This window comes from Cydia amplana, chromosome 4 (genome assembly GCF_948474715.1).
Source record: "Cydia amplana chromosome 4, ilCydAmpl1.1, whole genome shotgun sequence".
Classification (NCBI taxonomy): Eukaryota; Metazoa; Arthropoda; class Insecta; order Lepidoptera; family Tortricidae; genus Cydia; species Cydia amplana.
The window spans coordinates 3,958,003-3,985,609 of NC_086072.1; the positions used below are offsets into that span (position 1 = coordinate 3,958,003).

Below are 27,607 nucleotides of genomic sequence, written 5' to 3' on the forward strand. Positions count from 1 at the left end.
ATAAGCTTTTACTGACTTTATGTTTATATTGTGATCGATACATGCTTAGTTTTCAGTAGGTATTTTTTCATTGAGCTCTCGTAATCTAGACGGATTGTTGCGAGGCCGGCCCTCATTGACCCGATGGCAGGCAGTAAAGCTGAATATAGTTCCATAACTGGGCAGCTTCCCGCAATAAAACGCTTATGAGCGCCGAAATTGGGTAACGACGTTTGTTCAGATAATTTAGGTTCTGCCGCTTATTGATAGTTATAAAATAAAAGCGGATATTATAGAACAGAACAGAAATACCTAAATATAATTTATTGGTACACCTCAGTAAAAAGATACAAAATAAAACAACAATTGTTACCAAGAAATAATAGTAGGTAATATTCATAAAGTTAGGTTGAACGACGAGAACCTTTAAGTCGCCAATTTCCTCTTTATGAAATATTTTATAATAGGTATAATCCACAAGATAACTTACATCGACTTGAATTCGTCAGTTTCGCGAATAATCCATTGAATCCAAAATAATGTATTATAACTCGTTTGGCAATTCGTCATCCGGATTTGCCGAACTACATTCATCTTAAATCAACTGTTGTTTTGATGATTTCATATTTTCCATTGACCACATTGGTCCATGATTCGGTTAAGTTGTGTTCTAATGTATGGGGAAGACAAACAAATTATAGCCAGCCTTTTATGAATGTAGTATGATACCTTTGGGTATGGTGCTTTACGCACACTAGCGTCCCAACTTCTACCCCTGCCGAAACCTCCCCTTTTAGTATGAAAAATGTGTGCGTAAAGCACCATAACCAAAGGTATCGTACTACATTCATAAAAGACTGACTATAATTTGTTTTTCAAACAACACAATTTAACCGAATCACTAGCAAATCAAGTTTGTCAATAACCAGATGGTTAATTAAAAAAAGTGTTGACGCTTATGCTAACACATCGTTTTGCCAAGTAGTAATAAGCAATGAAGAACTAGATATCTAAAAAAAAGCTAACAGCTCTGTCCCCTAGCTCGGAAGCGTCTACGTCCACCGTCTGTTGTCTATTGGCCACTTCCTTGCTTCACACGCCCACACCTCACTCTCCTGAATGCGAGGATATGGATACTTGCGCCTACGGTGTTTTCTTAGCGCGTTGCATACGCTGACCTCTTTACAGGTCAGATAAATGATAAAAACAGACTGATAAGTGGCAGTTGGACCAAACAAATATAAGATTACAAGATCTTTTAATCAAAGAAACTTTAATCTAAATAAAGATTGTCATTGCAAAAGATTGTAACTAAAAAAAAATGCCAACATTTGTGTTTGGCTTTAGTACCATAAATCTCGCATTTAAGTGAACTAACTTGCAGGTAACATTGTTACATATATTATTAAAGAACATGAAAATGTATAAAAATAACCATTTTTATTGAATACGTCATTGAATTTTGACCAGATTTCACTCTGCAAGTCCGCATACATTACTCGCACGTCGCATCGCACACTAGGATTCGTTCGTTATTAAATTAGGCTCCTCGTCATCTTGCCTCATCCCGTGATTCGATGGGTTCCGCGTAAATTGCGTAGGTAATGTAATAACGCAACAAGTGCTGAGTCAGCAGGTGGAAATACACCTCCCCGGAGCTAACGTGAGTCAGCTGAGTGAGCCTGGATCGATCGCATGCTTTTGCCCGGTGAGGGATAACAATATCCTATGTATTTATTCTTTCTTTTCTTTGCAGCGTTCATAATACATTATCTAATCCTTGACGCCTCATGTTGCGTCCACTAATGGTTCAATGAAACGGGAAAAGAAATATCAATGTATATGAATAACAGACGGGATTTACGAGACCGCGCGTGGTTTTCTGTTTATAAGTGCGCGACGTTTAGGTACAGTCAGCAGCAATATTCGCTAAGCTGCCGAGGTGTTCAAAATAATCTTGACGCGACTTGGTTGTTAAAATTGATCGGGTCACCACTTTCCCGAATGAAGGTTGAGGGAGGCGATGGCTGAGATACGCGTCGTACTCGTGAACGGGTGCTGTTTGTGGAGACGGGTCTGTTTAAGCTAACACGAATATATTTAGTAACTTTATTTTTTAATTTAATTGCAGTGAGACGCCTCATTCGGTTCTCGTATGTTTTTTTTTTTCTCGTAATGTGTTAATCATACAGGATTGTGACTCTTGGAGACCCTATACATCTCTAAGGATAATTTGATAAACTATGTTATTTTTTAGTTCTGACACTTAGAGACATTTACACCTCTAAATAAGTTTAGATTTTTTTTCCATGTATCTGTTTTGTTTTTATTTTAATATTATTATTATAGTTTTTTTATGTAATTCGACATAAAGAGACCTTATACATCTCTAAGTAATTGTATTACGTTAGTTTGATTTGGTAGTTGTAGTTGTATTTAATAATTGTTGATGTATAATTATTATTATTTTGCTTTTATGTAAATTCAATGTTGACGTGTAAAAGTGCCCTTGTGGCCTATTTGCTGAATAAATGTTGAAGTTGAAGTTGAAAAGAATAAGAGCGTGTCAAGGTAATTTTTATTATACGCCTCACCAATTAAATTGGTTATGTAATATTTAAACAACTGGGCTATAGTTTGGTATTGCACAGTTATCAGATGTCGATCGAATAGTATGTACCTATGAAATATTGGGTAAACAATATTAGGGCCAAAACAGCTATTAATATTATAGTGATGAATTTTCCCGGTACAAATGAATGTAAACGTAGCATTGTACTCTTGGAAACACTTAAAATTCTTGTATCAACGTATCCCATATGGCTCGTGCGTTCGTCGTTAGCACAACCGCGCGCCACCTGGACTCGCCGCCCATATGCCACACATCAATATTCATATTTCACACATTATTCTACATCGTAAAACTTTACAACATATGCGGGGTTTTCAAAGATTGTGTAATGGAACTGGGGTGGTGTGATATTACGCAAGGTTTCCAGGATAATGTATCCAATTTACTCACACAAAACAATCTGCCGCCCTGTCTAAAACTACGCTAGCCTTATGCATTGTGTGCGAAGGAAGTGAAGAATCGCTTTTGCTCTTAAGCATGTAAAAGCTATCAACACAGAGAAAACTGATAAGTACTTGGAATTTGTAAATCAATCAATCAATTTATTTATCACAGACAACATAATAGTCAACATACTTGTAAATACATGTAAATTTACTAAAGCCTTATTGCAACGATATAGGAGATATAGAACCGGTTGCATCAAGCGTCGTTCCTTAATCATGATCAGGTGTTGTGTGGAAATTCAGGCATTCTTTGATAGTTCTCCATGGCATGACAAATGTGTTCCATTAACCTGTTTATCATTAGCCGGTGTAATAATAATAAATAAATAAATATTATAGGACATTTTTTACACAAATTGACTAAGCCCCACAGTAAGCTCAAGAAGGCTTGTGTTGTGGGTACTCAGACAACGATAGATATAATATACAAATACATAGAAAACAACCATGACTCAGGAACAAATATCTGTGCTCATCACACAAATAAATGCCCTTACTGGGATTCGAACCCAGGACCGCGGCTTCACAGGCAGGGTCACTACCCACTAGGCCAGGCCGGTCGGTAATGGTCGAGTGTTTGCCTTGTACTGACATTATGACTTTCCACAGCGATCCCGCCAGAGATCAGAGAGGGCCCCGAGAACGTGACTAAAGTGGACGGGTCCGAGGTGGTGATGCGATGCCGAGTGTTCGGCGCGCCGCGGCCCATCGTCAAGTGGATGCGCAACGACGTCGAGCTCACCGGTGGCAAGTGAGTGTTGTCGTGTCATAATGAGACTTGAGATGGACCTTCCTTATGCATCTTCTCTCAGTAAATATGTATTCAATCTGTGCATTCGTCTTTACCTCAGACCACAGTTGGGGTCATCCTAACTATTGCCGTCGGTTATGAGCATAGATGGTAGTATTTCTATAGATGTGGCCTACCGCGTGCCCCCGTAAGGGATAGACATAGATGACGTCACAAACCCGGGGATACCATATAGGTAAAAATTACCCCAATATTATCAAATATTGGGGTAATTTTAATCACGTTCGCGAGTTGTTCGCCTACGTAAGACGCAGCGATAAATAAAATATCAATGGGCCAATTTTCTTTTTTTTTAATTTATTTAGAAAACAAACAGCCTTTTACAAATAAGTCTTACAAAAATGACTAAAAATAGACCTAAAGTTTCATACGTTACTAAGTTGACTATTACAATGAAAAGTAAATAGGTTACTTAATTATAAATTACCCGTAGGTATAGTTGTGAGTACAACACGCAAATAAAGTAAGAAAACAATGCAAAATATTTACTTTAAACAATTTTTCAATTACTAGTAAACAAAATATGCCGAACTTTGTTCTTGGAAACGGACAAACTATGAACAAAAATGTCTATATCATTAAGCGATTCATTATACATATTACAAGTACCTACGCCTAAAGAAAGAATTTTTAGCATACTGTGTGCCACAGGAAGAAATAGAAAAGGTAGGTTTTCGTAATATGCTTTGAGCATATCCGGCAGTTTTGCGTCGGTGCCCAGTTTCTCCATCCGGTTGCTAAAATCCATTTAGCACGCGTGCCTGCATCTTGTGGGAATCTGGAGGTAATAAACGAAATATTCATTTTGTAATCTGTCACTCTTATTGCAAAATTAAGAATTAGTGCCTGCAGCATATCATAGAATTAGATTCTCTGAGTCGTGGCAAAACCCTCTATAACGTTAGAAAGAATCCGTAATGCTTAAATAAATATAATTTACATTCTAATTTAAACACAGTTCAATTTTATTGTTCGTATATGTCCAGTTCTACAGCAAAATTATTTATAAAATAATAAAAATAATAGCTATGCGACTAAATTGAATACACGTTATTAAAAGGGTGACGGCTTACTGTCAATATGCGTACGTAATTTGGTCGGTTAATTTATCAGGAAATATTTATAGGTTAATTTTTTTACCCGAGTTATTATTTACTGTAAATGCTTTTTCTACTCAGATTTTAATTGATATAGATTGTAGGATACTGTTACTAAGCATGATAATGTGACCGAAGTATAAAATACTGTATTTACCTGTGAAATGTTACGTTGTCCTGTTTTTGCCGGCAGTCACTTGTACAGCGCAAAACTGAGCAATTCACCATATTTGTTGAATTGTTAAGTACTACATGCACACGAAACACTGATTTCAATATTTTTCCTGATAATCTTTGCACTGTTCATATGTTTCACACCAATTTGACGTTTACCCATTTTTTGTATCCCACCATAAACTACGGTGGGGAATAAAAAAATATGAGACTCTGACAAAGACAAACAATAATAGCGCTTTCTCTGCTACTCCTAGTGAAAGATACATAAGACTATCCCGTTCTGTCAGTTATCCCCACCACTCATGCCATGCCCTCGGTTGTGAGGGAATATCATCAAAGTTTTACAAACTGAAAATAGATACTAGAGAAAAAGTGACGAAGCCCTCCAGTGGTGGAGGCCGGATTCGAACCGGCGTCTTTAGCTAACCAGGCGTTTCTGAATAAAGTTATATATTAATACGTATTTATTTCTGTTTGTAGCTTCAACATCACAACGATGGGAGACCTAGTGATTCGCAGAGTAGGGTATAGCGACGCCGGCGTGTACCGCTGTTACGCGCAGAATAGCTTCGGCGAGAAGTCTGCATACGGCACACTCGAAGTCAAACGTGAGACCTTATATTTATTTGTTAAGATTAAATGTTCTTGTATGATAGGCCACGGGCGTAGCCAGGGGGAGGGTTTTGGGGGTTCAAACCCCCCCCGAAAAGTTCAGAATATTAACATTCATAGAATTAAAATAAGAACAGGCGTGCGGCATATTTCATTGATTACTAACTATTACCTATAGTATACGGTGGTTTGGATTTTAGATTTCTCCGCCATCGTCGATTATCGGATCAAAATTGATGCGAATGAAATAGTGATATTTAAAAAGAAAAACAGAAGATTAATTTTGTAATATTCTGTGTTTCTGCGATACATAACAGAACGAAAGTGGTAAAATGTGTGTGTCCCCCCTGTAACTTCTAAAATAAGAGAATGATAAAACTAAAAAAAATATATGATGTACCTACATTACCATGCAAACTTCCACCGAAAATTGGTTTGAACGAGATCTAGTACGTAGTTTTTTTTTAATACGTCATAAATCCCCTAAATACGGAACCCTTAATGGGCGAGTCCGACTCGCACTTGGCCGCTTTTATTTTCTTGAACCCCCCCCGATACTAAAACCTAGCTACGCCCGTGTGATAGGCCTTTGGAGGCTATCGGTTCTCTTACAAAGGTCGCTACTTTAGTGCCCCGTGCGAATCACTAAAAAAAAGTGTGTCTATGGCCCACAGGGTAATCAGCTGCATCAGCGCACGGTCTTTTGACACATGTTTTTTTTTAATACAGAGCGGTCCACCATCAAGAACGAACCTGAAGACTACGAGGTGGCGGCCGGCTCGCAGGCCACGTTCCGCTGCACGCCCGACACGGACCCCGACCTACAGACCGATGTCACCTGGGAGTTCAAGGTACAGTCACGCTCCACGATTGTTACGCCATTTAGGGTTCTAGTTAAATTGGACATTCCATAGCGTAAGTATGGAACAACCAGTTTAGCTAGGACCCTAAATGGTGAATCCCGTGTGGTGACTGCCCTACTCGTAAGTTAGTATCTGATTGCTGTGAGTACTACTAACAGCAACCTTCTTAGTTGATCATCCGATAAACGGCAAAAAGGAAATAACGACCGATTATTCTCTCGCGCAAGATACAATCAATCTACGTAGATGTACTAAATTATTCACAAGAAACGTACAAAAGGCGTACTTGAATAACTAATGTTTTGATTTTGATTTGATTACGCTGTTCGACATTATATTAATTTATCTTTTGTGTTTTCCAAGGGTCAAACCATTGACTTCGAAGCCCAGCCGCGCTTCAAGATGACCAACGATTACTCTCTGCTCATCTCGGACACCATCGAGCTGGACTCGGGCCCGTACCAGTGCGTCGTCAAGACTCCCATCGACGAGGCCCGAGCGGAAGCCACGCTCATCGTGCAAGGTAACTCACAAGATGACTAACGATTACACTCTGCTCATCTCGGACACCATCGAGCTGGACTCGGGCCCGTACCAGTGCGTCGTCAAGACTCCCATCGACGAGGCCCGAGCGGAAGCCACGCTCATCGTGCAAGGTAACTCACAAGATGACTAACGATTACACTCTGCTCATCTCGGACACCATCGAGCTGGACTCGGGCCCGTACCAGTGCGTCGTCAAGACTCCCATCGACGAGGCCCGAGCGGAAGCCACGCTCATCGTGCAAGGTAACTCACAAGATGACTAACGATTACACTCTGCTCATCTCGGACACCATCGAGCTGGACTCGGGCCCGTACCAGTGCGTCGTCAAGACTCCCATCGACGAGGCCCGAGCGGAAGCCACGCTCATCGTGCAAGGTAACTCACAAGATAAATGTTATTGTCGAGCAGAGGCCCGTTTCTCAAAAGCTTGTAACTTGTAATACAAGTCTCTTTCTAACAAAAGCTGTCAAAAAGCGACATCCGCTTGTATTACAAGTTACAAGCTTTTGAGAAACGGACCCCAGGACTTGAGCTCCAGTAGTTAAGGTTCTAAGTAACAAAAAAAGGTCGAACCTTTTTTTGTTTGATTAAAGCATGAAACTTGGCACAGTTGTTCCTTATATCAAAATAAGCCGATTAAGATCGGTAGCCCGAGGGACCCCCCGCTTAAGCCCGAGAGGGGGGGGGGTCAAGTAGCGCCCCGCCCGGCTTCATTCTAAAAATTCTAACAGGCCCCGTTTAGCTAATAGGTCATATTTGGTATCAATTTCGGATAAATCAATAACGTAGAATTCATTTCTGGTATAAAAAAATTGCAATTTGTTGAAAAGAATAATAAAAAAACACAAAAAATCTAATTTTTCAAGTGTAATTTTTGTTTTTTATTTATTGTCAAAATTAAACTGCTTGGTTTTTCTACATACAAAAAATATGACGATAAAGACTATTTAATGTAGATTTTAAAAACATAACTTTTACTTACCTTTATGAAAAAGAAATTGCATTAAAAAACATATATCGTCCCGCGCCGGTGAATATCTTGTTACCGACATAGGCATCGATATAGACAACATCCGAAGTACACACTCTGGAGACCGACTAAATGTGTTGTTTATTATTGTAGATCATATATTAAAGATAGAAAGCCGTACATAATATTTGATTAGAAAAAAAATGTGTCGTTCAGTGAAAAAAGGGACCTTGGAAAAATTTATCATAGAGCCTCTCTTTTGTATAGAAGCATAGTTAATTTCAACCACTCCATGGACTCCATGGTCCCTGTTCTCAATGAATAAGAAGTAAACTGTAAGTATTATTTAATCTACTTACTTATTACATTATAGAATAGTTTGCCAGTAACTGGCCGCTTTAATAACTAGCCGCTCTAAACTAAAAATGGATTCTATTCACCTATAAACAGAATTCATTTTAGTATAAGGTTCCAAAATCTGGCCAGCTTTCAATAACTGGCCACTGGCTAGCCTAAAATGAATTTTTGGTTTTGGGTGGCCAGTTACTAAAAGTGGCCAGTTAGTGGCGAATTACCCTACCACACTTTAATTTTGCGTCTTGTGTCGTAATACAGTTCCTTCCCCAGACACATAAATGCGTACATTTCATCATTCATGTAGTTGCATCGCGTTTTATATTCCGGTTTGCATTTACTTCTGGTCGGTTTCAACCATATTCTGACCAAAGCAGGTGTCAGAGCAGTGTGGAACCCGTCGTCTGCTTCTTGCTTCCATTCCCAAGAAGTCTGACGGACTGAGCAAGTTTGACGACGAACTAACGTCTGAACCTAAACATCAACCCCTCGGTACACTGCGCGTAATAGGGCATTTATATGGCTCCCTTTTGTTAGAAGTAGGTATACATTATGGAATTTAATAATAAAATAATTTAGCAGTGACTTAATCTCATAGAACAGGTATAACATTATACAACTCTTCATTTTAATATCCCGGTATAACTTGCCTTCTTCAATATTGCACTTATTACCGATCATATAATAACATTTTAGTATTTTAGGGGAATGCTTTTAGCCACTGCTATTGCTCCATCTTGTAAGAGCTTGAATCCTTGTAGTGGTTTGGTTGAACTCTGAACAGATTCCATGCTTCGAATTCACTTTTTCTCCCCTTTCCACTGAATGCTCGAAACAGGGGTAAGACTTCCGCTCTTTTAGGGTAAATAAAAGATAGTTTACTTAGCTTATAGAATAGATAATTTTATTAGCTTAAAATATAATTCCCTGACCTGGATGCAATGGTGTGTCATGGGATATAATCGTGTTTTCCACTGTGTCAACGTGAGCCCACAATTCCTGTAGTTGGGGAAATATTCGTACGCATGAATCTAGTCTAGCTGCTATGACTACGTTCGTGTCTACTGTACGTATCAATACCTTGCAATGACTGTTTTACAGCATCTGCAACTAGGGCCATCATATTAAATGAATCGGACTTTTCATGGTTCTTGGAGTATTCGGAATCTCACGAGGAACATTACTTGTGACATGTTTCTCTACACAATTTCGCGATGGCATAAATAAGGACTTTTAACTCTTCGAAGTTTCGTCAACACAGTGTCTCAAAATGATTTACCTAGTGGTAAAGAAATGAGTTTCACTAAAAGATCAGTAGTTATAAGTGAAGCTTACCGTCATGGTAAATTAAACTCTAATTTATTTCTATCGGGCCCTGAAAAACCAGGAGTCGTACTCGTATTCCAAGCGTTCTCTCGATCTACCTTGTAATACTGTAATCTCAATAAGACTTGTGATGTGGGTACTACATGATATATATCATATATATTTGATACATACAGTCAAAACATCCATAGGTAATTCAGGAACAAGTATTCACGATAAACAGACAAATAAATGCCTTCTAGGATTTGAACCCGGGTTCCCCATTTAATATAAGGTGTATAAAAGTGAGATCTAAGCATGGACCCTTTTTAGCCTGGCCGATACAAGGATTCAACCTCCTACAGGATGGAGCAACAGCAGTAAATAAATAGCATTCGCCAAAACTTTATTATACCTTTATATGATGATAGGTGAAATAACCTTGTAAAGCAAAGTAAAGTGAAACAGATAAAGCCGTTGCTAAATAATTAAAAAATGCCCGAAATAATTATTTACATGAATCGACTACTGAAATAGAAGCAGCCTTATCAGGATAGGATTATATGTTTGGGGTCAGACTTTAGTTCCTCTTTAAACTTGCTCAGTCCGTCTTCTTGGGAATGAAAGCAAGGAGCAGACGACTGTTTCCAAACTGTTCTGACAACCCTGCTGTGGCCAGAATATGGTTGAAACTGACATATATACGTGAATGACGAAATGTACCCATTCATGTGTCGGGGGAAGGAACTGTATTAATACACAAGACGCAAAATTAAAGTGTGGTATAATGTAATAAGCAAGTATATTAAAGAATACTTACAGTTTACTTCTTATTAATTGAGAACAGGGACCATGGAGTCCACGGAGTGGTTGGCACTAACTAAATACGAGTATGCTTCTATACAAACACGAGGCTGGCACGAGATAATTTTTTTAAGGTCCCTTTTTCACTGAACGACACATTAAAAAAAATTGTACGCTTTTCTATCTTTATAATAGAATCTACAACAATAAACAATACATTTAATCGGTCTCCAGAGTGTGCACTTCGGATGTTGTCTATATCGATGCCGATGTCGGTAAAAAGATATTCACCGGCGCGAGACGATATAAGTTTTTTTTTATGCAATTTCCTTTTAATAAAGGTTAGTAAAAGTTATGTTTTTAAAATCTGCATTAAATAGGCTTTATTGTCATATTTTTTGTATGTAGAAAAACCAAGCAGTTTAATTTTGACAATAAATAAAAAACAAAAATTACACTTGAAAAATTAGATTTTTTGTTTTTTATTATTTTTTTCAACAAATTGCAATTTTTTATACCAGAAATGAATTCTACGTTATTGATTTATCCGAAATTGATACCAAATATGACCTATTAGCTAAACGGGGCCTGTTAGAATTTTTAGAATGAAGCCGGGCGGGGCGCTACTTGACCCCCCCCCCCCTCTCGGGCTTAAGCGGGGGGTCCCTCGGGCTACCGATCTTAATCGGCTTATTTTGATATAAGGAACAACTGTGCCAAGTTTCATGCTTTAATCAAGCAAAAAAAGGTCATTTCACTTAACACCCTCACTACAGTACCTACAGATTAAAAAAAAGCAATATTTTTTTGAACTAATTTTGTTGTGTTAAGTTCAACGTGAGTTTATCCTTTGTCCGCCAAAGGCGTTAACCGACGCGCACGGCTACAGTTTAATATCAACCTTCGTGCATTCCGACAAGGTTCACGATGACGTGCCGCATACGACAGGCGGGGGCATTCAAAGAGTTAAACGATTGTATTTTATTATTAGTATTACTATGAACGAGTAAGCTAATCTATCACATAAATAACACAAAAATAATTCTAAAATGTTAATTTGACAGATCGCCCCAACCCCCCCGTGCTAGTCGGCGTCGAGTGCCGCGAGAAAGTAGCCAACCTGCACTGGGAGCCCAAAGGCGACAACCGCGCGCCCATCCTGCGCTACTCCATCCAGTACAACACCACGTTCACGCCCGCCACCTGGGACTCGGCCAACGACAACGTGCCCGCCATAGAGACCTCCTGGACCGTGGAGTTGACCCCCTGGGCTAACTACACGTTCCGCGTGGTGGCGCACAACAAGATCGGACCTTCAGCCCCGTCGGGGCACTCGGAGGTGTGCACCACGCAGCCTGACGTGCCGTACAAGAACCCGGACAAGGTCGAGGGTCGTGGTCGAGCGCCCAACAATATGGTCATATTTTGGTCGGTGAGTGGGACCTTTATTTGTTTATTGAGAAGATATTTAGAAACTGTCTTGTCGAATGCTTTCGAATCAAAAGAGAGTTACGACACTTGTCGTTCGTTTCGCTTCTGCTCAGGCATCGATTGTTTAAAAAGTTCCAAATGTATTATTATAAATTAAGCGAGCGATGTTTGAACAGAACGCGTTGAACGACTTCCAAAAGCTTGGATCTCGTCCATATCCTAAACATAGCCAGAGACATTCAAACACAACTGTGTATATAGCTGGTCGCTCATCAGCTCGAGTCGATTTTGCAAAGCAAATAATGCTCCCTAAGACCTAATCAGGTTGACTGGAAGAGATCCCTTATAGGGATAAGTTCGCCTTTGTACATTGTATACTTTCTTTTAATTGTATCTTAACCTGTCTTATGTACAATAAAGTATTTACATACATACATATATTTTTAAAGGCATCCAGGCAAATAAAACCAAAATTCGAATCTAACTTCTACTTTCAGCCACTTTGGTTTCGGCTGGTAAATTTCAAACCTTGGGAGTTAAGGATTTTTATTTACATCTTAGCGTGCGTCCATCATCTAACAGAGCACTGTTTCCCACAGAAAATGCCCCAAATCGAGCACAACGGCCCCGGGTTCTACTACCAGGTGTCGTTCAGGCGCAACGACACGGGCGAGGGCTGGACCGACCAGACCGTGCAGGACTGGCGCCAGAGCGAGCTGCTAGTGCCCAACACGCCCACCTTCGTGCCATACAAGATCAAGGTATTATACCTACTGACATACTGCATAGTAAGATGTAACTTAACTATACATAAATGTTTATTTATCAATCATCATTTATTACTTATAAAACTTTAAAAATACACCGCTTTTGCCTTTTTTTAAACAGTTATGGCCTTTATCAGAACAGGGCAGAGGTATCATTGTAATCATTTTTAAACTGGCATTCCCGTAAACCGTGAAATTTGTGATGCTTCAAGCAGGGATCGGATACCGGCATTTTTTGTATGGGAACGGAAACGGTATTTTTTCGTTCTTTGTTAATTACTTCATTTCTAATTAGGCAATCTAATAATACGAAGTCGTAACCTAAAAACACAACTGAGACCTATATTTCGAGTATAAAATAGTTCGAAAACTATGGTTATTTCTAAGTTTTTGCAAAAAACCGGTTCCGATCCCTAGCTTCAAGCATGACATTATTTTCTTTCATTACTGAAATAAGGAATAGTAATCGAGGTTGATGTTGGAATTTAAGTATTTTTAACAAATTTTTAAGGTCACAAGTGGCACAACTAGATTCATAATGCTACTTAATTAAACATGTTCTTTAAAAATAGAAATATAAATTTATTTGATAGAAATGTGGTAGGTACAGAAATTAGGTCTTAACATGCAATTTTGCGAGTTCAGCACATTTCGCCAATAATCTAGGCATGCAAATTATGTTTTGTTTTAACCTATATTATACTATACATTATTTACAAACTACATTATATCATATACTTACCATCGTTTTCGTAGGTTGTCGCTTGGAACTCGAAGGGTGCGTCGAACGTGGCCCCCGTGGAGGTGATCGGCTGGTCGGGCGAGGACAAGCCGCTGCTGGCGCCCACCAACTTCACGCTCGTGGAGGTCATCTCCGGCAACGAGGCGCTGCTCAGCTGGAACCCCGTGCCGCCCGACTCCGTGCGCGGACACTTCAACGGGTACCGCATACAGACCTGGACCGATGGGGAGGAGGACCAAGTTAGAGAGGTATCACATATTCATATTTCGTAGGTTGTCGCGTGGAACTCGAAGGGTGCGTCGAACGTGGCCCCCGTAGAGGTGATCGGCTGGTCGGGCGAGGACAAGCCGCTGCTGGCGCCCACCAACTTCACGCTCGTGGAGGTCATCTCCGGCAACGAGGCGCTGCTCAGCTGGAACCCCGTGCCGCCCGACTCCGTGCGCGGACACTTCAACGGGTACCGCATACAGACCTGGACCGATGGGGAGGAGGATCAAGTTAGAGAGGTATCACATATTCATTTTACACATCTCTGGTCACCCTAGGTGATTTCCCGAGGGGAACTGGACACCCTAAACCCCAACGTTGGTGACAAACGCCACACTGCAGGTTAGCATGCACTGAGCCCAGGACAGAGCGGCCTGGAGAGCACTGGTGAAGAGTGCCTACAATCGTCACTTCCCTCAGCCATGAGGTTACGACAAGGAAGGGAGATACATCCATATTCGAACACTCTCGACACAAGAAAGACACAACTCTCATCCGCGTACTTCTTTCAAATCTAATAAAATCAAATCACTTTATTGCCAAAACATGATAGGTTGATGGTACAAAAAGATAACAATACAAACAATACCTAAATTCTAGGTTAAGATGTACTAACTTACTAATTTTAAGGCTAGCGCTGCACTTACAACCCCGATATGGTGTTGGTGTCCATGGGCGAGATAATTGCTTCCCATCAGGTTTAGTCTGATCATTTGCTCCCTAAATAGATAAATAAAAACATAATAATGTAATTTTTACAACACAAGTTTACGGCAAATTTAAATATTTTTTTGTTATGTAAAAAAAATCAAAAATAAAGAAAAAATATAATGATCATGTAAAACAAAAAGAGACATCAAATATCAGATACATTAGTCAAAAAATATTTCTTAACTGTATTTTATCATTTAAAGGTCAAGGCCAAGTCGGACGCCACCAAGGTCATGATCAACATCCTAAAGCCGCACAAGAAGAACAACGTCCGCATCATGGTGTACAACGGCTTCGACAACGGCCCGCCCAGCGAGACGCTCAGCTTCGTCACGCCCGAGGGCAAGCCGGGGCCGGTGCGCTCCTTCAACGCGTACCCCATCGGCTCCTCCGCCATGCTGCTCACCTGGGACAAGCCCATGGAGGAGAATGGGGTACTCACCGGGTACAAGGTGTACTACGCCAAGACTGTCGGCACGCAGGTGGGTCTAAAACTTCGACAACGACCCGCCCAGCAAGACGCTCAGCTTCGTCACGCCCGAGGGCAAGCCGGGACCGGTGCGCTCCTTCAACGCGTACCCCATCGGCTCCTCCGCCATGCTGCTCACCTGGGACAAGCCCATGGAGGAGAATGGGGTACTCACCGGGTACAAGGTGTACTACGCCAAGACTGTCGGCACGCAGGTGGGTCTAAAACTTCGACAACGACCCGCCCAGCAAGACGCTCAGCTTCGTCACGCCCGAGGGCAAGCCGGGACCGGTGCGCTCCTTCAACGCGTACCCCATCGGCTCCTCCGCCATGCTGCTCACCTGGGACAAGCCCATGGAGGAGAATGGGGTACTCACCGGGTACAAGGTGTACTACGCCAAGACTGTCGGCACGCAGGTGGGTCTAAAACTTCGACAACGACCCGCCCAGCAAGACGCTCAGCTTCGTCACGCCCGAGGGCAAGCCGGGACCGGTGCGCTCCTTCAACGCGTACCCCATCGGCTCCTCCGCCATGCTGCTCACCTGGGACAAGCCCATGGAGGAGAATGGCGTGCTCACTGGGTACAAGGTGTACTACGCCAAGACTGTCGGCACGCAGGTGGGTCTAGAACTTGGTGAAACCGTATTTCCTCTGTGATATTACAAAAGTTAACAATTTGGATACGTTTTTGTAAGGCTTTTGTTATAGAATTATAACATCTGGCCGCCCAGAGGCCTATAAAAAGGCCTGTCTTTATTTTGAAATATCAACATTGTGAAGTAGGTTTTATTATTTTTCTTGCAAACTAAAATTCCGTTAAATCCTCGCTTGGACCTGATAGAGAAAAAACCAGTACACGCCAGGAAGAAGTTGAGATATTTTATTAAAGAAATTAGAACTTTAAATTAAATTACATAAGGTTCAAATTTCTTCCATTTTTTCTCGCGAGTTATAAATTTTTTCCCGTCGTGTACGGAAACAATATTGGGAAAAATACAAAAAGTGTCTCGTGTATCTCGTAAAATACATTGTCAAGAAAAGGGTTAGTATGTTTTTTGAGCGGTCATCAATAGAACAGCAATAATTTGCACAAAACAAAATGTTCGCTCCGAACATGAAAACGCGGCTTCAGATTAAAGTAAGAAAATTACAATTAGTGTAAGGCCTGAGTGGACGCGCATGTTGGGCGTGCAGCAGGGCGGGGCGTGCGGCGTGCATGTCAAACAAATGCAAACGTATAGTAGCGGCCTTAGTGCACGCTGCTCAAATCACCTGAGAGTCCGGCGCCACGCTGCACGCCCCGCCGAACGCTCCGCTTCGAGCGTCCACTCAGGCCTTACACTTAGGCTTTAAAAGAGTTGTCGTCGCAGGTGGAGCCGTGGGTGGAGCGTAAGAACGTGATCGACAGCAAGTTCGACCGCGCCAAGCTGGCGGGTCTGCAGCCGGACACCAAGTACCGCATCGAGCTGCGCGCCGTGACCAAGGCGGGCGAGGGCAAGGGCTACTTCGTGGAGCAGGCCACGCGCGCCGACCTGCTGGCCGTGCCCGACGTGCCGCAGTTCCAGGCGCACGTGGTGCCGCCGCCGCCCGAGCCGCTGCACCAGCGCGACCGCTCGCCCGCCGTGCACGTGCTAGTGCGCTGGCTGCCCAAGCTCGAGGGACACCCCGGCACGCACTTCCAGGTATAGTTTGTAGCTTTCTAGTAGACCCCGAAGGCTTATCCTATTGTCTATTGTTCAGTAAAACCGCACGTGCTACTTACCTGCAAAAAAGGGTCCTAATTATTATATTTGGCACCTGAGTGCGGGCTAGTCCAACGCTCAAAAAACCAGTGTAGGTGCGCTCTCCGATAACGCGCCTTTGTTACGCATCTCGATGACACATTTTAGACTGGTTCTGTAGCGTTCGACTCGCCGGCACTCAGTAACCGAAGTACCGATTTTTTATGCAGGTGGTTGTGGCACGTGGCACGAGCGGTTTTTCTTAACAATAGACAATAGGATTAGCCTTCGGGGTCTATTAGAAAGCTACAAACTATACCTGTGCCATCCGGTGCCCATAATGAATGAATGAATGAAATCGTTTATTTCAGGCAACTAGTAGCCCATACATAAATACCTTAAAACTAGCATACATATTTTGAAATTATAACTAAACACTAAAAAACACATTATGATTGCGATGCATTACGCAACCCCGCAGTGTCAGGGAGCCGGCCGCGGAACCGCCGAAACTTGACACCCTTCGGCCAGAACTCCTCCTTGGTGAATGTCGCTAGATGTTCAGTCCATAATGCGCTCCAATATTAACCAGGAACACCAGAGAGTGGATCATCCTAATAATGATAATTAAAAGTGCCCGCTCCAGAGCACATGCTCAGAAATAGTATTTTATACAATCGTGGTATAATATAATGGAGAGCTTGAGGAGAGTGCTGAGTTGCCTAAGTAAGGTACGAGACTGAAAAGCTTGATTCTATCACTATTGTATACAGTACTTTTTCTACGAGTCAACAAAAATAATACTTTAAACTAGTAGAAGAATCATATAGGTAAAAAAACCAAAAGTATACAGCTAAGATACCCTCATACTCCCTACTATATGGAAACTAACAAGCAACGCTAAACGGTTTTCGTAGTCTATGAATGTTGCTATATGAAGGATATCACATGCGCGTTTCTGACTTTCGAAGCAATTATTTCTACTGTACAACCTAAAATAATTAATTTGAGCTATCGTTTTGTTTCGTCTTCTTGACCGAGGCGAGCTGTGATTGGTCAATTTCATTATAGTTGACTAAGGGCCACTGGCACCATCCCACTAACCCGCGTAAAGCGGTTAAACCGTTAGCCCAGTGTCAAATTGTACTGGTAACCATGGTAACTCCAGGTTTAACTGGTTAACTCCAGGTTTAACTGGTTAACCCCAGGTTAGTGGAATGGTGCAAGTGGCCCTAAACCGTATTTGACTTGGGGTCCCATAGTGAAAAAAGTATGCGATTTCACTTTGGTATACGAAGTCTTAATTCAAGCATTGCAGTCGAGCTGAAAAAGGCTATTTTGTGGCACCTCCTTTTCATGTTGTTTTTAAATACAATTTTCTCGTTTGTGTGTGTGTTTACGAATAAGTACAAAGTACATACTTGTTAATCTGTCAGCTCCCACGACTCAAATATGAGCCAGAACGCTTATGGTGACGTCATATCGTGGGATTCGACAGGTTAATTTTCTTATGTCATCATTTTACTACATGAATATACATGTCCTTCCAGGCCTCCTACAGACTGAAGGATCACCCGCAGTGGGAGCACGCGCCGATGGAAATGAACGACGACTACGTGATCCTGAAGGGGCTGGAGCCGAACAGGGTATACGACGTGAAGGTCACCGCCTATGACGGAGACTACTTCACCGACAGCGAGATCAAACAAGTCGACACCACCAATGGTGAGTGTACTAAAAAAAAAATCTAAACTGTTCATTTCAGTAAAAAAACCGGCCAAGTGCGAGTCGGACTCGCGCACGGAGGGTTCCGCACCATCAACAAAAAATAGAGCAAAACAAGCAAAAAAACGGTCACCCATCCAAGTACTGACCCCGCCCGACGTTGCTTAACTTCGGTCATAAATCACGTTTGTTGTATGGGAGTCCCACTTAAATCTTTATTTTATTCTGTTTTTAGTATTTGTTGTTATAGCGGCAACAGAAATACATCATCTGTGAAAATTTCAACTGTCTAGCTATCACGATTCGTGAGATACAGCCTGGTGACAGACGGACGGACGGACAGCGGAGTCTTAGTAAAAAACGGGACCCCGTTTTTACCCTTTGGGTACCGAACCCTAAAAATCACATTGTATAATATCACTACCCCATCCTTTTTGCGTTAATTTTAAATATAATAATTAAAATAGCTGTGTGAGATTTGGAATAGTGGTTGTTATTTTAGTTACCTATTTGCTAATTGTTTTATTAGTAAATTGAAAAACAGTAGGGAGAAAACTAGCATAAACCGTAAACCATAGACTATTTTGTGTATACTATGCCGTAAAGTTTGACAAATTTTCACATATTATTTGTTACGAATAAATATGACATCGATGCATCGGGGCGGTATGATTACTGTTTTCTAGCGGCGCCCCCTACGCAGAGTTTTGCGTAACTCCCCTATTGTTAATGATGATTTTAACTCAAAAACAAAGCACATGATCGAAAAATAACCGCCCGACATCCCACTTAGGGTCGGTTGCACCAAACTGTTTGTCATTGTTAACCTTTTCCACGCCGTGTCAAACACAAAAGCTGTCACTCAGGCGCCACATCATTGAAGTGTCAAAACTGAAGATGAACTTTATGTATAGTGTTTCCTGATCCGCAAGGTGTTTTATTCGGTCAAGGAATTCATGGAAGGCTAATTAATGTTAAATGGAAAGCTAGTATTATTCCTAACGTATTGGAACGGGGTAAAGCTACTCTATTGTCAATTTAATTATGTTTATTTTTCTAATATTTACAATGATACCTAATTTTAATTGTATAATTATATTTCCGACATACCTATTGTATATAATAATGTAAATAACGCGTCTGTGACAATGTATGATCAATACAAATAAAGAATATGAATATATCCACGTAGGTCGATGTTGCTCTGTGGTCTGTGACCGATTAATCGGTCTTTGGCGTTGAACCTACGGTGCGGATATATCGGTCATTGGCGTCCAAAAGGTTAAAGTATGGAAAGTTTGATAGTAAACCGCCGCGGCGCGCCGGCAGACGTTGGTCAGTCTGTCACGTGCGGCGGTGCAACTGGCACTAAGTGTATGGCCTGAGTGGACGCTCGAGTTGGGCGTGCAGCGGGGCGGGGCGTGCGGCGTGCATGTTAAACAAATGCAAGCGTATAGGAGCGGCCTTAGTGCACGCTGCTCAAATCACTTGTGAGCCCGACGCCACGCTGCACGCCCCGTCGAACGCTCCGCTTCGAGCGTCCACTCAGGCCTTACACTAAGACACTGAATGATTTGTCCGCCTTCGAGCGTCCACTCAGGCCTTACACTAAAGCTTTGGATTCCTCCGAAAACGGTGCCGTTATATGACGGCCGTCATATAGCGGCAGCAAAAGACGGCCGTCTTTACGGTGACGACATGTGGAAAGTATCACCGCGTCATAACACCGTCAGCCACCAAGGTCAAAGCGGCAAATTTGAAAAATGTAGGCGCGAAGGGATATCGTCCCATAGAAAATTTGAATGTCGCGCCTTTTTCTACTGACAAGATTTGCTTGACCATCTATAATTTACTTGGAGGATGAAATATCATTAGAAGAGGAAAATAATCGTAGTACGGAATCATTTATTCAAATCTCGTGTCATTTATTCAAAATGGCGTCACCGCTATCTAATAAAACGTTCACGAAACTATCGACACCGTCATGACGGCCGTCATCTTACGTTACGTTGACAATCAACGTAACGTAACGCCGTCTAGGAAACCGCGCCATCTTGTTTACATAGACAACGTTCTAGTGACGTCAGTCAACGCTATATAGCGGCCGTAATATGACGGTACCGTTTTCGGAGGAATCCAAAGCTTTACACTAAGACACTGAATGATTTGTCCGCCTTCGAGCGTCCACTCAGGCCTTACACTAAGACACTGAATGATTTGTCCGCCTTCGAGCGTCTACTCAGGCCTTACACTAAGACACTGAATGATTTGTCCGCCTTCGAGCGTCCACTCAGGCCTTACACTAAGACACTGAATGATTTGTCCGCAGACGGTCCGATCATAATGCTGGACAACAAGTCCGCGCAGGCGGGCTGGTTCATCGGCGTGATGCTGGCGCTGGCGTTCCTGCTGCTGGTGCTGGTGCTGGTGTGCGTGGCGCGGCGCAACCGCGGCGGCAAGTACGACGTGCACGACCGCGAGCTGGCCGCCGGCCGCCGAGACCATCCCGACACCGGCTTCCACGAGTACACGCACCCGTGAGTATCACTCATACCATAGAGAAAAAAATACATAGAGTGCTCACTCCATACATCAGTTTTAGTACCAAAAAGACTATTAGCATCTAGCATCGAGTGGCGGAACTATCAGTACTGCTACTTGACAATAGATGTAGCACCGACCGGAAAGTCTTATGCTGTTGAGATAAGACTTTCCGGTCGGTACTACATCTATTGTCAAGTAGCAGTACTGATAGTTCCGCTACTCGATGCTAGATGTAGACACTGAAATTAATAGTCTGAACTGATGTATGGAGTGAGCACTCTATGTATTTTTTTCTCTATGGTATCACTCATACTACTACTTAGGTGGTTGACACTCCTCAACTACGCGTTTTTCCAGAAACCGTAGAACGAACTGTCGCCTGCGATAATTCCGGACCAATACGACCTTCAAACCTTCAAGAAAAGACATAACCTCTCCGGTGTTGCAGGTGTCATCAGGCGATTCGTCTGCTCGTTTACCTCCTGTATCATAAAAAACAAAACTGACCAGTGTCAGATACAGTTATCACCCATATGGTAACCCGCTTGTCTTCGTCAATCCCTCGTGTTTATCATAGTCTCGTGAGCTGCCCTCTTCATGATGGCGCAAGACTCCCGGTGATGAAGTGGGGCTTTATTTAGTGACTATTAGGGTAGTATAGCGAGCCATGGGGCCCAAAGGGACCCCGATTTGACCGAGAGGCCGGGAGTACAACACAGGCCGTCATTTAATGAAGTTGTATGGATAAAGTTTTTTTTGAGGTAATGCTAATCAGAACTACTTGACCAACAAATTTGAGGATTTCCTCGCGGCAGATAATCGTAAGCCGCTTAGAAATATTTAGTTACCTCAGTAGCTATAGACGGAGGGACAAGATTACTCCCTTAGTTAGTCGTGTTACTCACTATTTGTAATTAGTTTTATTGACACGACGGGTGTTTGCAGACTGGACAACAAGTCGCGGCACTCCATGAGCAGCGGCAATAAGCCCGGCCCGGAGAGCGACACCGACTCCATGGCCGAGTACGGCGAAGGGGAAACTGGTGAGTCATGACAACAAACTTGACTGACCACACTTCAACCTTATTGCAACGAGATAAGGTCCATCAATGGTCACTTTAGTGCAATGCTAAACGTTCCTGTTCATGATGAAATTACGACGTTTCAAAGCTAAATAAAACGCGCGCAGACAATCAAGCGGGCTTGACGTAGCTGCGCTTGAAAATCGTTTCAAGCTGGATTTTTTACTATCAATCGCGATTGTCAAGTATATTTGCTTGACAATGTACGCTTACCTTATGACCTATGCCCTGTTTATCAAAATCTTGTAACTTGTAATACAAGCTATTGATAAACAGGGCACTGGTCTGTCCATCTGTAGAATGAATTTATTTTGAGCTTGTCTAATTATTTTGGCATGTTAATGTTTGTTATGAATTTAATTTAAACTTTTTTGTAATAATTTTTAAAGGCTATTGGAAATTATAGATACAAAATTTGGCTTAACAATGTATGGATTTTCTATAATTATTATATTGAACAGAGTTGCTTTTGTTTTGATTCGAAAACGAAACAAATTCCATTTTATTTTCTAATACCATGAATTCAAATATGTCTGATATTTTTTCTTGTATGGTGGGCCTGGGGGATAAGGTACATTTTGATATGGAAAGCCGCAAATATCTACTTGTCAATACAATGTAAAGTTCCAATCTTCCAATAGTCTTCCATTAGCATGTTGTTTTTTTTATTTGGCTTGACATATTCAGTGATAGATAATATCTACATAAATAAATACTGGACTCGGTGGCCGATACTCGTTGAGCCAAAGCAGCCGTGGTTATTATAATTACTGGACATGTCCGGCCGCTTGCCTTGTTGTGACGTGTGCTGACCGCCTCGCTTGCAGCGGGCATGAACGAGGACGGGTCGTTCATCGGGCAGTACGGCCGCAAGCGCCGCCCGCACCCCTCCAGCCACGACTCGGCCAGCCAGGCCTTCGCTACGCTCGTCTAACAACCCCCCCCCCCCCACCCCCCCTTACCTACACCTGGTTCCACAATCCCCCCCGAACTAGTAAACGTATTCGTTATCCAAACGGTTCGGGCCATAGAGAAATATAGTAAGACAAGAGTGCTCACTCTATTTTTTTTTTTTTTTTTTATTAAAAATGGGCTTACTCATGGCCACAGACTAGCCGGGGCGAAGACGTGGCCTACGATGGAGCGAGTCTGCCCAGAAGGTGCCTACATCAGTTAGACTATTCATTTCAGTGTCTACATCTAGCATCGAGTAGCTAGATGCTAATAGTCTTTTTGGTACTAAAACTGATGTATGGAGTGAGCAATCTATATATTTTTTTCTCTATGGTTCGGGCGATACCATCACACCTCGCTACGTTCCAGCTAGTTTTAAACGTAGTGCCATCATCACATCTCGAATTTGTAACGGTCCGGTACCGATCAACCAATCGGCGTCGCTCGTCGATCTTCGCTCTGATTGGTCCGCTTGAGTGAAAAGCCCGCCAAAATCTCCGAATCTCCAGTGATATTATCTGTTCGATATTACTTAGGTATCTTTTTTGAATTTTTTACTAAATGTTTAGGTTTGCTCCGGGCGTTCAGGGTCTTTATTGTACTATTTTAGAAATAGTTTTAATAAAGGCTGCTTCACGATTCCGCAAGTATTAAGTAGTAAGCTTTTTGCACAGAATCTCCTCTACTTATAGGTTAGTTTATAGTGTCAAGTACACGGTATTTTTAAGCGTAGGTTGTAAAAATTGATATTACGTTTAATTTGAGTGAGACGGAGTGAAAATATTATGTTAATTATATTTTCCTATACACGTTTGCTTTGTTTTATATTTTGGATTGCATTTATGTGTTAAGTAGATTAGATAGGTCCTCTTCCGTCCTTATGTATTTCCTTCATTGTTTGCCCGCACGAGCACCAGAGTTCTTTTGTTATTTACGAGGTATGTTTATGTTTTTTTTTCTTTAATTTTTTTATTCTTTGATGTGTATGAGCTCGATTTGATTGTTGGCTTTTGATTTTAATTCCTTTTTATTTTTTGATCTTTAATTTCTTTTTGCATTTACCTAAACTTTGCATATAGTATTTTTAATTTGTACGATGAATTAACGTTTTTATGTGAATTATCGCATTATCCGATGACCGTTCTACCAAATTAGTTTTTCTTTACCGTTCTACCAAATTATGTTTATACAACTGCCCTAGTAGCACGGTAGCATTTTTATCGTTTATCACCATGCCTGTCACGTTCTAACAACTATGTAAGTGCGAAAGTGACGGGCATAGTGATAGTCGATAAAAATGGAACCGTGCTGAGCCCGCTGGGGGTAAAATAGCTAAAAAAGCCGTTCGAGGGAAGAAAGGGTCGGCCCGGTCGGGAACTACAGGCTCAGGGGCGGAGGTAATAAAAACCGGCCAAGTGCGAGTCGGACTCGCGCACGGAGGGTTCCGCACCATCAACAAAAAATAGAAAACAAGCAAAAAAACGGTCACCCATCCAAGTACTGACCCCGCCCGACGTTGCTTAACTTCGGTCAAAAATCACGTTTGTTGTATTAGCCCCACTTAAATCTTTATTTTATTCTGTTTTTAGTATTTGTTGTTATAGCGGCAACAGAAATACATCATCTGTGAAAATTTCAACTGTCTAGCTATCACGGTTCGTGAGATACAGCCTGGTGACAGGTAGACGGACGGACGGACAGCGAAGTCTTAGTAATAGGGTCCCGTTTTTTACCCTTTGGGTACGGAACCCTAAAAAGGGGTGCTTCGGCTCGGCCCTCTCGAGTCCTAGGGCGGGGGGAGAGGTCGCTTCGTGCCACGGCTAGCTCCGCCCCGGCTGCACTCGTAACGTATCCTCTTGCCCGGCCCTAAAGCTTTGGTTTCCTCCGAAAACGGTGACGTCATATAGCGGCCGTCTCCATACAAATACTACAACATCCATATTTAGCCGTATTAGGGTCTCCCCATACTTATCGACGCGGATTCGGCGAAAGCCGATAGTAAACAGCATAAACAGGTAAGGTTCGGTTCGGCTCCGTTCGGCCGTCGACGGCCGACACGTCGGCGTCTTTTTCGCTCTTATTGCGTGGACATAAAGTTTCATTTCTATTGGCATTGCCGATTCCGCGTCGATAAGTTTGGGGAGACCTTTATTTAGTATGGAGACGGCCGCTATATGACGGCACCGCTATCCTAGGAAAACCGATCTTAACGTAGGTATGTGTTGTGCAGGTCGCTTCACGGAGGACGGGTCGTTCATCGGACAGTACGTGCCGGGCGCGCGCGTGCTGCCGCCCGCGCCGCCGCCGCCCGAGCCCGTCACCACCGCCGCCCGGGGCGCACAGCCGCCCACATACGTCTAGGCACGTCCACGTATCCCCGTATGCCGGTCCGCACCAGTCGAGGGGCGTCCGACACGTGTGGTCGAACAAAATACTGCTAGAATTCTGTCCGACGCCCCCCTCCTGAGAAACCGATAGTATAATGAGGAGGATACGCTATACGTCACGGCTCTAGTCTCTAGACAAAAATGCGCGCCGGTGAGTATCTTCTTAATGAGCGTGTAACGTATCTGAGCGTTTTCCAAAAAAAGTGTACATTTCATTCATGTCTTCAAAATATTGACTTCTTGGGCTCATTTTACTCAGAATCATTTGTACATTCACGCCTCATACATAAAAAAATGTGTCCAAAAAATTCCTTTCCAGATCGTCACATTCTTGTATGATTTTTTTTTATTTGTATGAACGTGACGCACTGGAAAAATTTTGGGACACATTTTTTCATGTATGAGGCGTGAATGTACAAATGATTCTGAGTAAAATGAACCCAAGAAGTCAATATTTTGAAGACATGAATGAAATGTACACTTGTTTTGGAAAACGCTCATCTTTGTAGTTACTTGTAGCCGGAGTCCGTTCGTACTCGATTTTAGCGGATAGATTTTACAACCAAATGCAGTAATCTGCTAAAATCGTTTGTGTGTAAACGGAGGGATATAAAATGAGGTACCTACCCGTCAAGTTACGCGAGTGTACGCGATCTAAATAAAAAAGATGCGTTAAGTTCACTAATGTCCGTTTAAAATACCGAGTGGTCGCTTAACGTATTTTTTAATATTTGGAGCGAGAGACGGTGCGAAGAAGTGAACTTGGCATGTGCACGCTTCTAGTGCCTTCTGTTTTCTAGAGTTTTAGACTGTTTTAAAGGGAGGCTTGCACCGTCTCTAGCTGCGAGTCGACTATCTTTAAACATAAATATCTAATGGGTGTTAGTGATTCGTTTCTTAAAATCAATCGCAGCGTTGACTACAATGCTCTCACTAAATATTGACTAAACTCACACTCGATATAGAATCTCGATACGAAACTCGAACGCTCTCACGGAGTAGCCGATTGACTACTTTTAAGTATGTTTACGTCGATGTGACGTGTTTTATTTCTACAGCTATACTGCCACTAATTGGATGTAAGCACAAGCTGCGTGATGTATGGTTTAACCTCAGGCTTACAGTGAATACTGCAATCCTCATTGATATCAATTACGAAGCTAAATTATTATAAACCCTAAACTGTTGAAAACTTTGTCAAAAACTATTAACGTTCCGCCTAAACCTCATAATTACCAATATGATTGTCAATTTAGTTCAAAAACTCCTCAATATTCACTCTAAGCCAGAGGCATATTAGTTAAAATTTATTAGCTCTAGGGCCAAGTTAGTGTATTTAAGCTGAAACTGATGCCTACTTCTTCGGGCCCGTCGGTGTCAGTAGTGATGGCTATTAGTGGGAATTAGATTTTTTATAAAGCAGTTTCGTTCCGCCATCGACATGCTATAGTATTTCAGCGTGGACACTTTAATCTTGACATCGTTTGTGTACAAATCTTTATTATAAATTAGGGTTGCCTCACATCAGATACGAGTAATGCTTAGCTTTAGATGTTGCCAATTAATTTTGTAAACTTTACTGAACTTTTTAAGCTAAGGCAACGTGTACACACATGTCAACTAACATTACTACCTTAAAGTGTCACGTCCCATCGATTTATCGGTATTCGTTGTGCGTCTGTGATTATTCAACAGATTAGTTTATTTATGAGACTGATTTTAAGTAATAAAACTTTTTTATAATAGTCCTCATAATCTGACACATTTTTAATAATCGGCTTGTAGGCGATGTTTTGGCTCGATATCAATTACAGTGAATTAGTTAGGTCGCGGGGTGATATAGAGAAAAGCTATTTTTGTCAAAGAAAATAGGGTAATCGATAAAAAAAATAGCTCTGGGCACCGGTGGTCACTGCTGGCGGGCTTACGGTCTGCGGGAATGTCTACAGGCTACAGTATTGTCAATCAATGTACAAAATAGAGATGCAGACTGCAAGTCCCATATTTTCTCGTCGCATTATTTTTTATATTATATTCATATCTCTTCTATTTCTACTGTTTATATTCTTCAGGTGTGTAAAATAAAAACTAAGATGGATGCTCAATGACTTACGCGTCAACCATCGGTTGAAAAATCCTAGTGGATTAAAGGTCTCCCCAGACCTACCGGCGCAGAATCGATAGGCGTGGGGAGACCTTAAAATAAGAG

The 27,607-nt window shown here is 41.9% G+C and overlaps 1 protein-coding gene across 1 annotated transcript in view; it reads left to right on the forward strand.

Annotated features, from left to right (window-relative positions):
* The window catches only part of LOC134663102 (neuroglian), a 47,783-nt gene extending 24,741 nt beyond the window's left edge, over positions 1-23,042 (forward strand). Inside the window, exons 7-19 of the mRNA XM_063519436.1 lie at positions 3,667-3,808; positions 5,623-5,750; positions 6,484-6,605; positions 6,981-7,140; positions 11,662-12,029; positions 12,628-12,789; positions 13,552-13,785; positions 14,719-14,997; positions 16,356-16,667; positions 18,257-18,431; positions 20,761-20,968; positions 21,921-22,018; positions 22,885-23,042. Coding sequence (XP_063375506.1) covers positions 3,667-3,808; positions 5,623-5,750; positions 6,484-6,605; positions 6,981-7,140; positions 11,662-12,029; positions 12,628-12,789; positions 13,552-13,785; positions 14,719-14,997; positions 16,356-16,667; positions 18,257-18,431; positions 20,761-20,968; positions 21,921-22,018; positions 22,885-22,991 — 2,495 coding nt within the window. The 3' untranslated portion in view covers positions 22,992-23,042. The remainder of the gene's footprint in view (positions 1-3,666; positions 3,809-5,622; positions 5,751-6,483; positions 6,606-6,980; positions 7,141-11,661; positions 12,030-12,627; positions 12,790-13,551; positions 13,786-14,718; positions 14,998-16,355; positions 16,668-18,256; positions 18,432-20,760; positions 20,969-21,920; positions 22,019-22,884) is intronic.
* Positions 23,043-27,607: the final 4,565 nt, after the last annotated feature.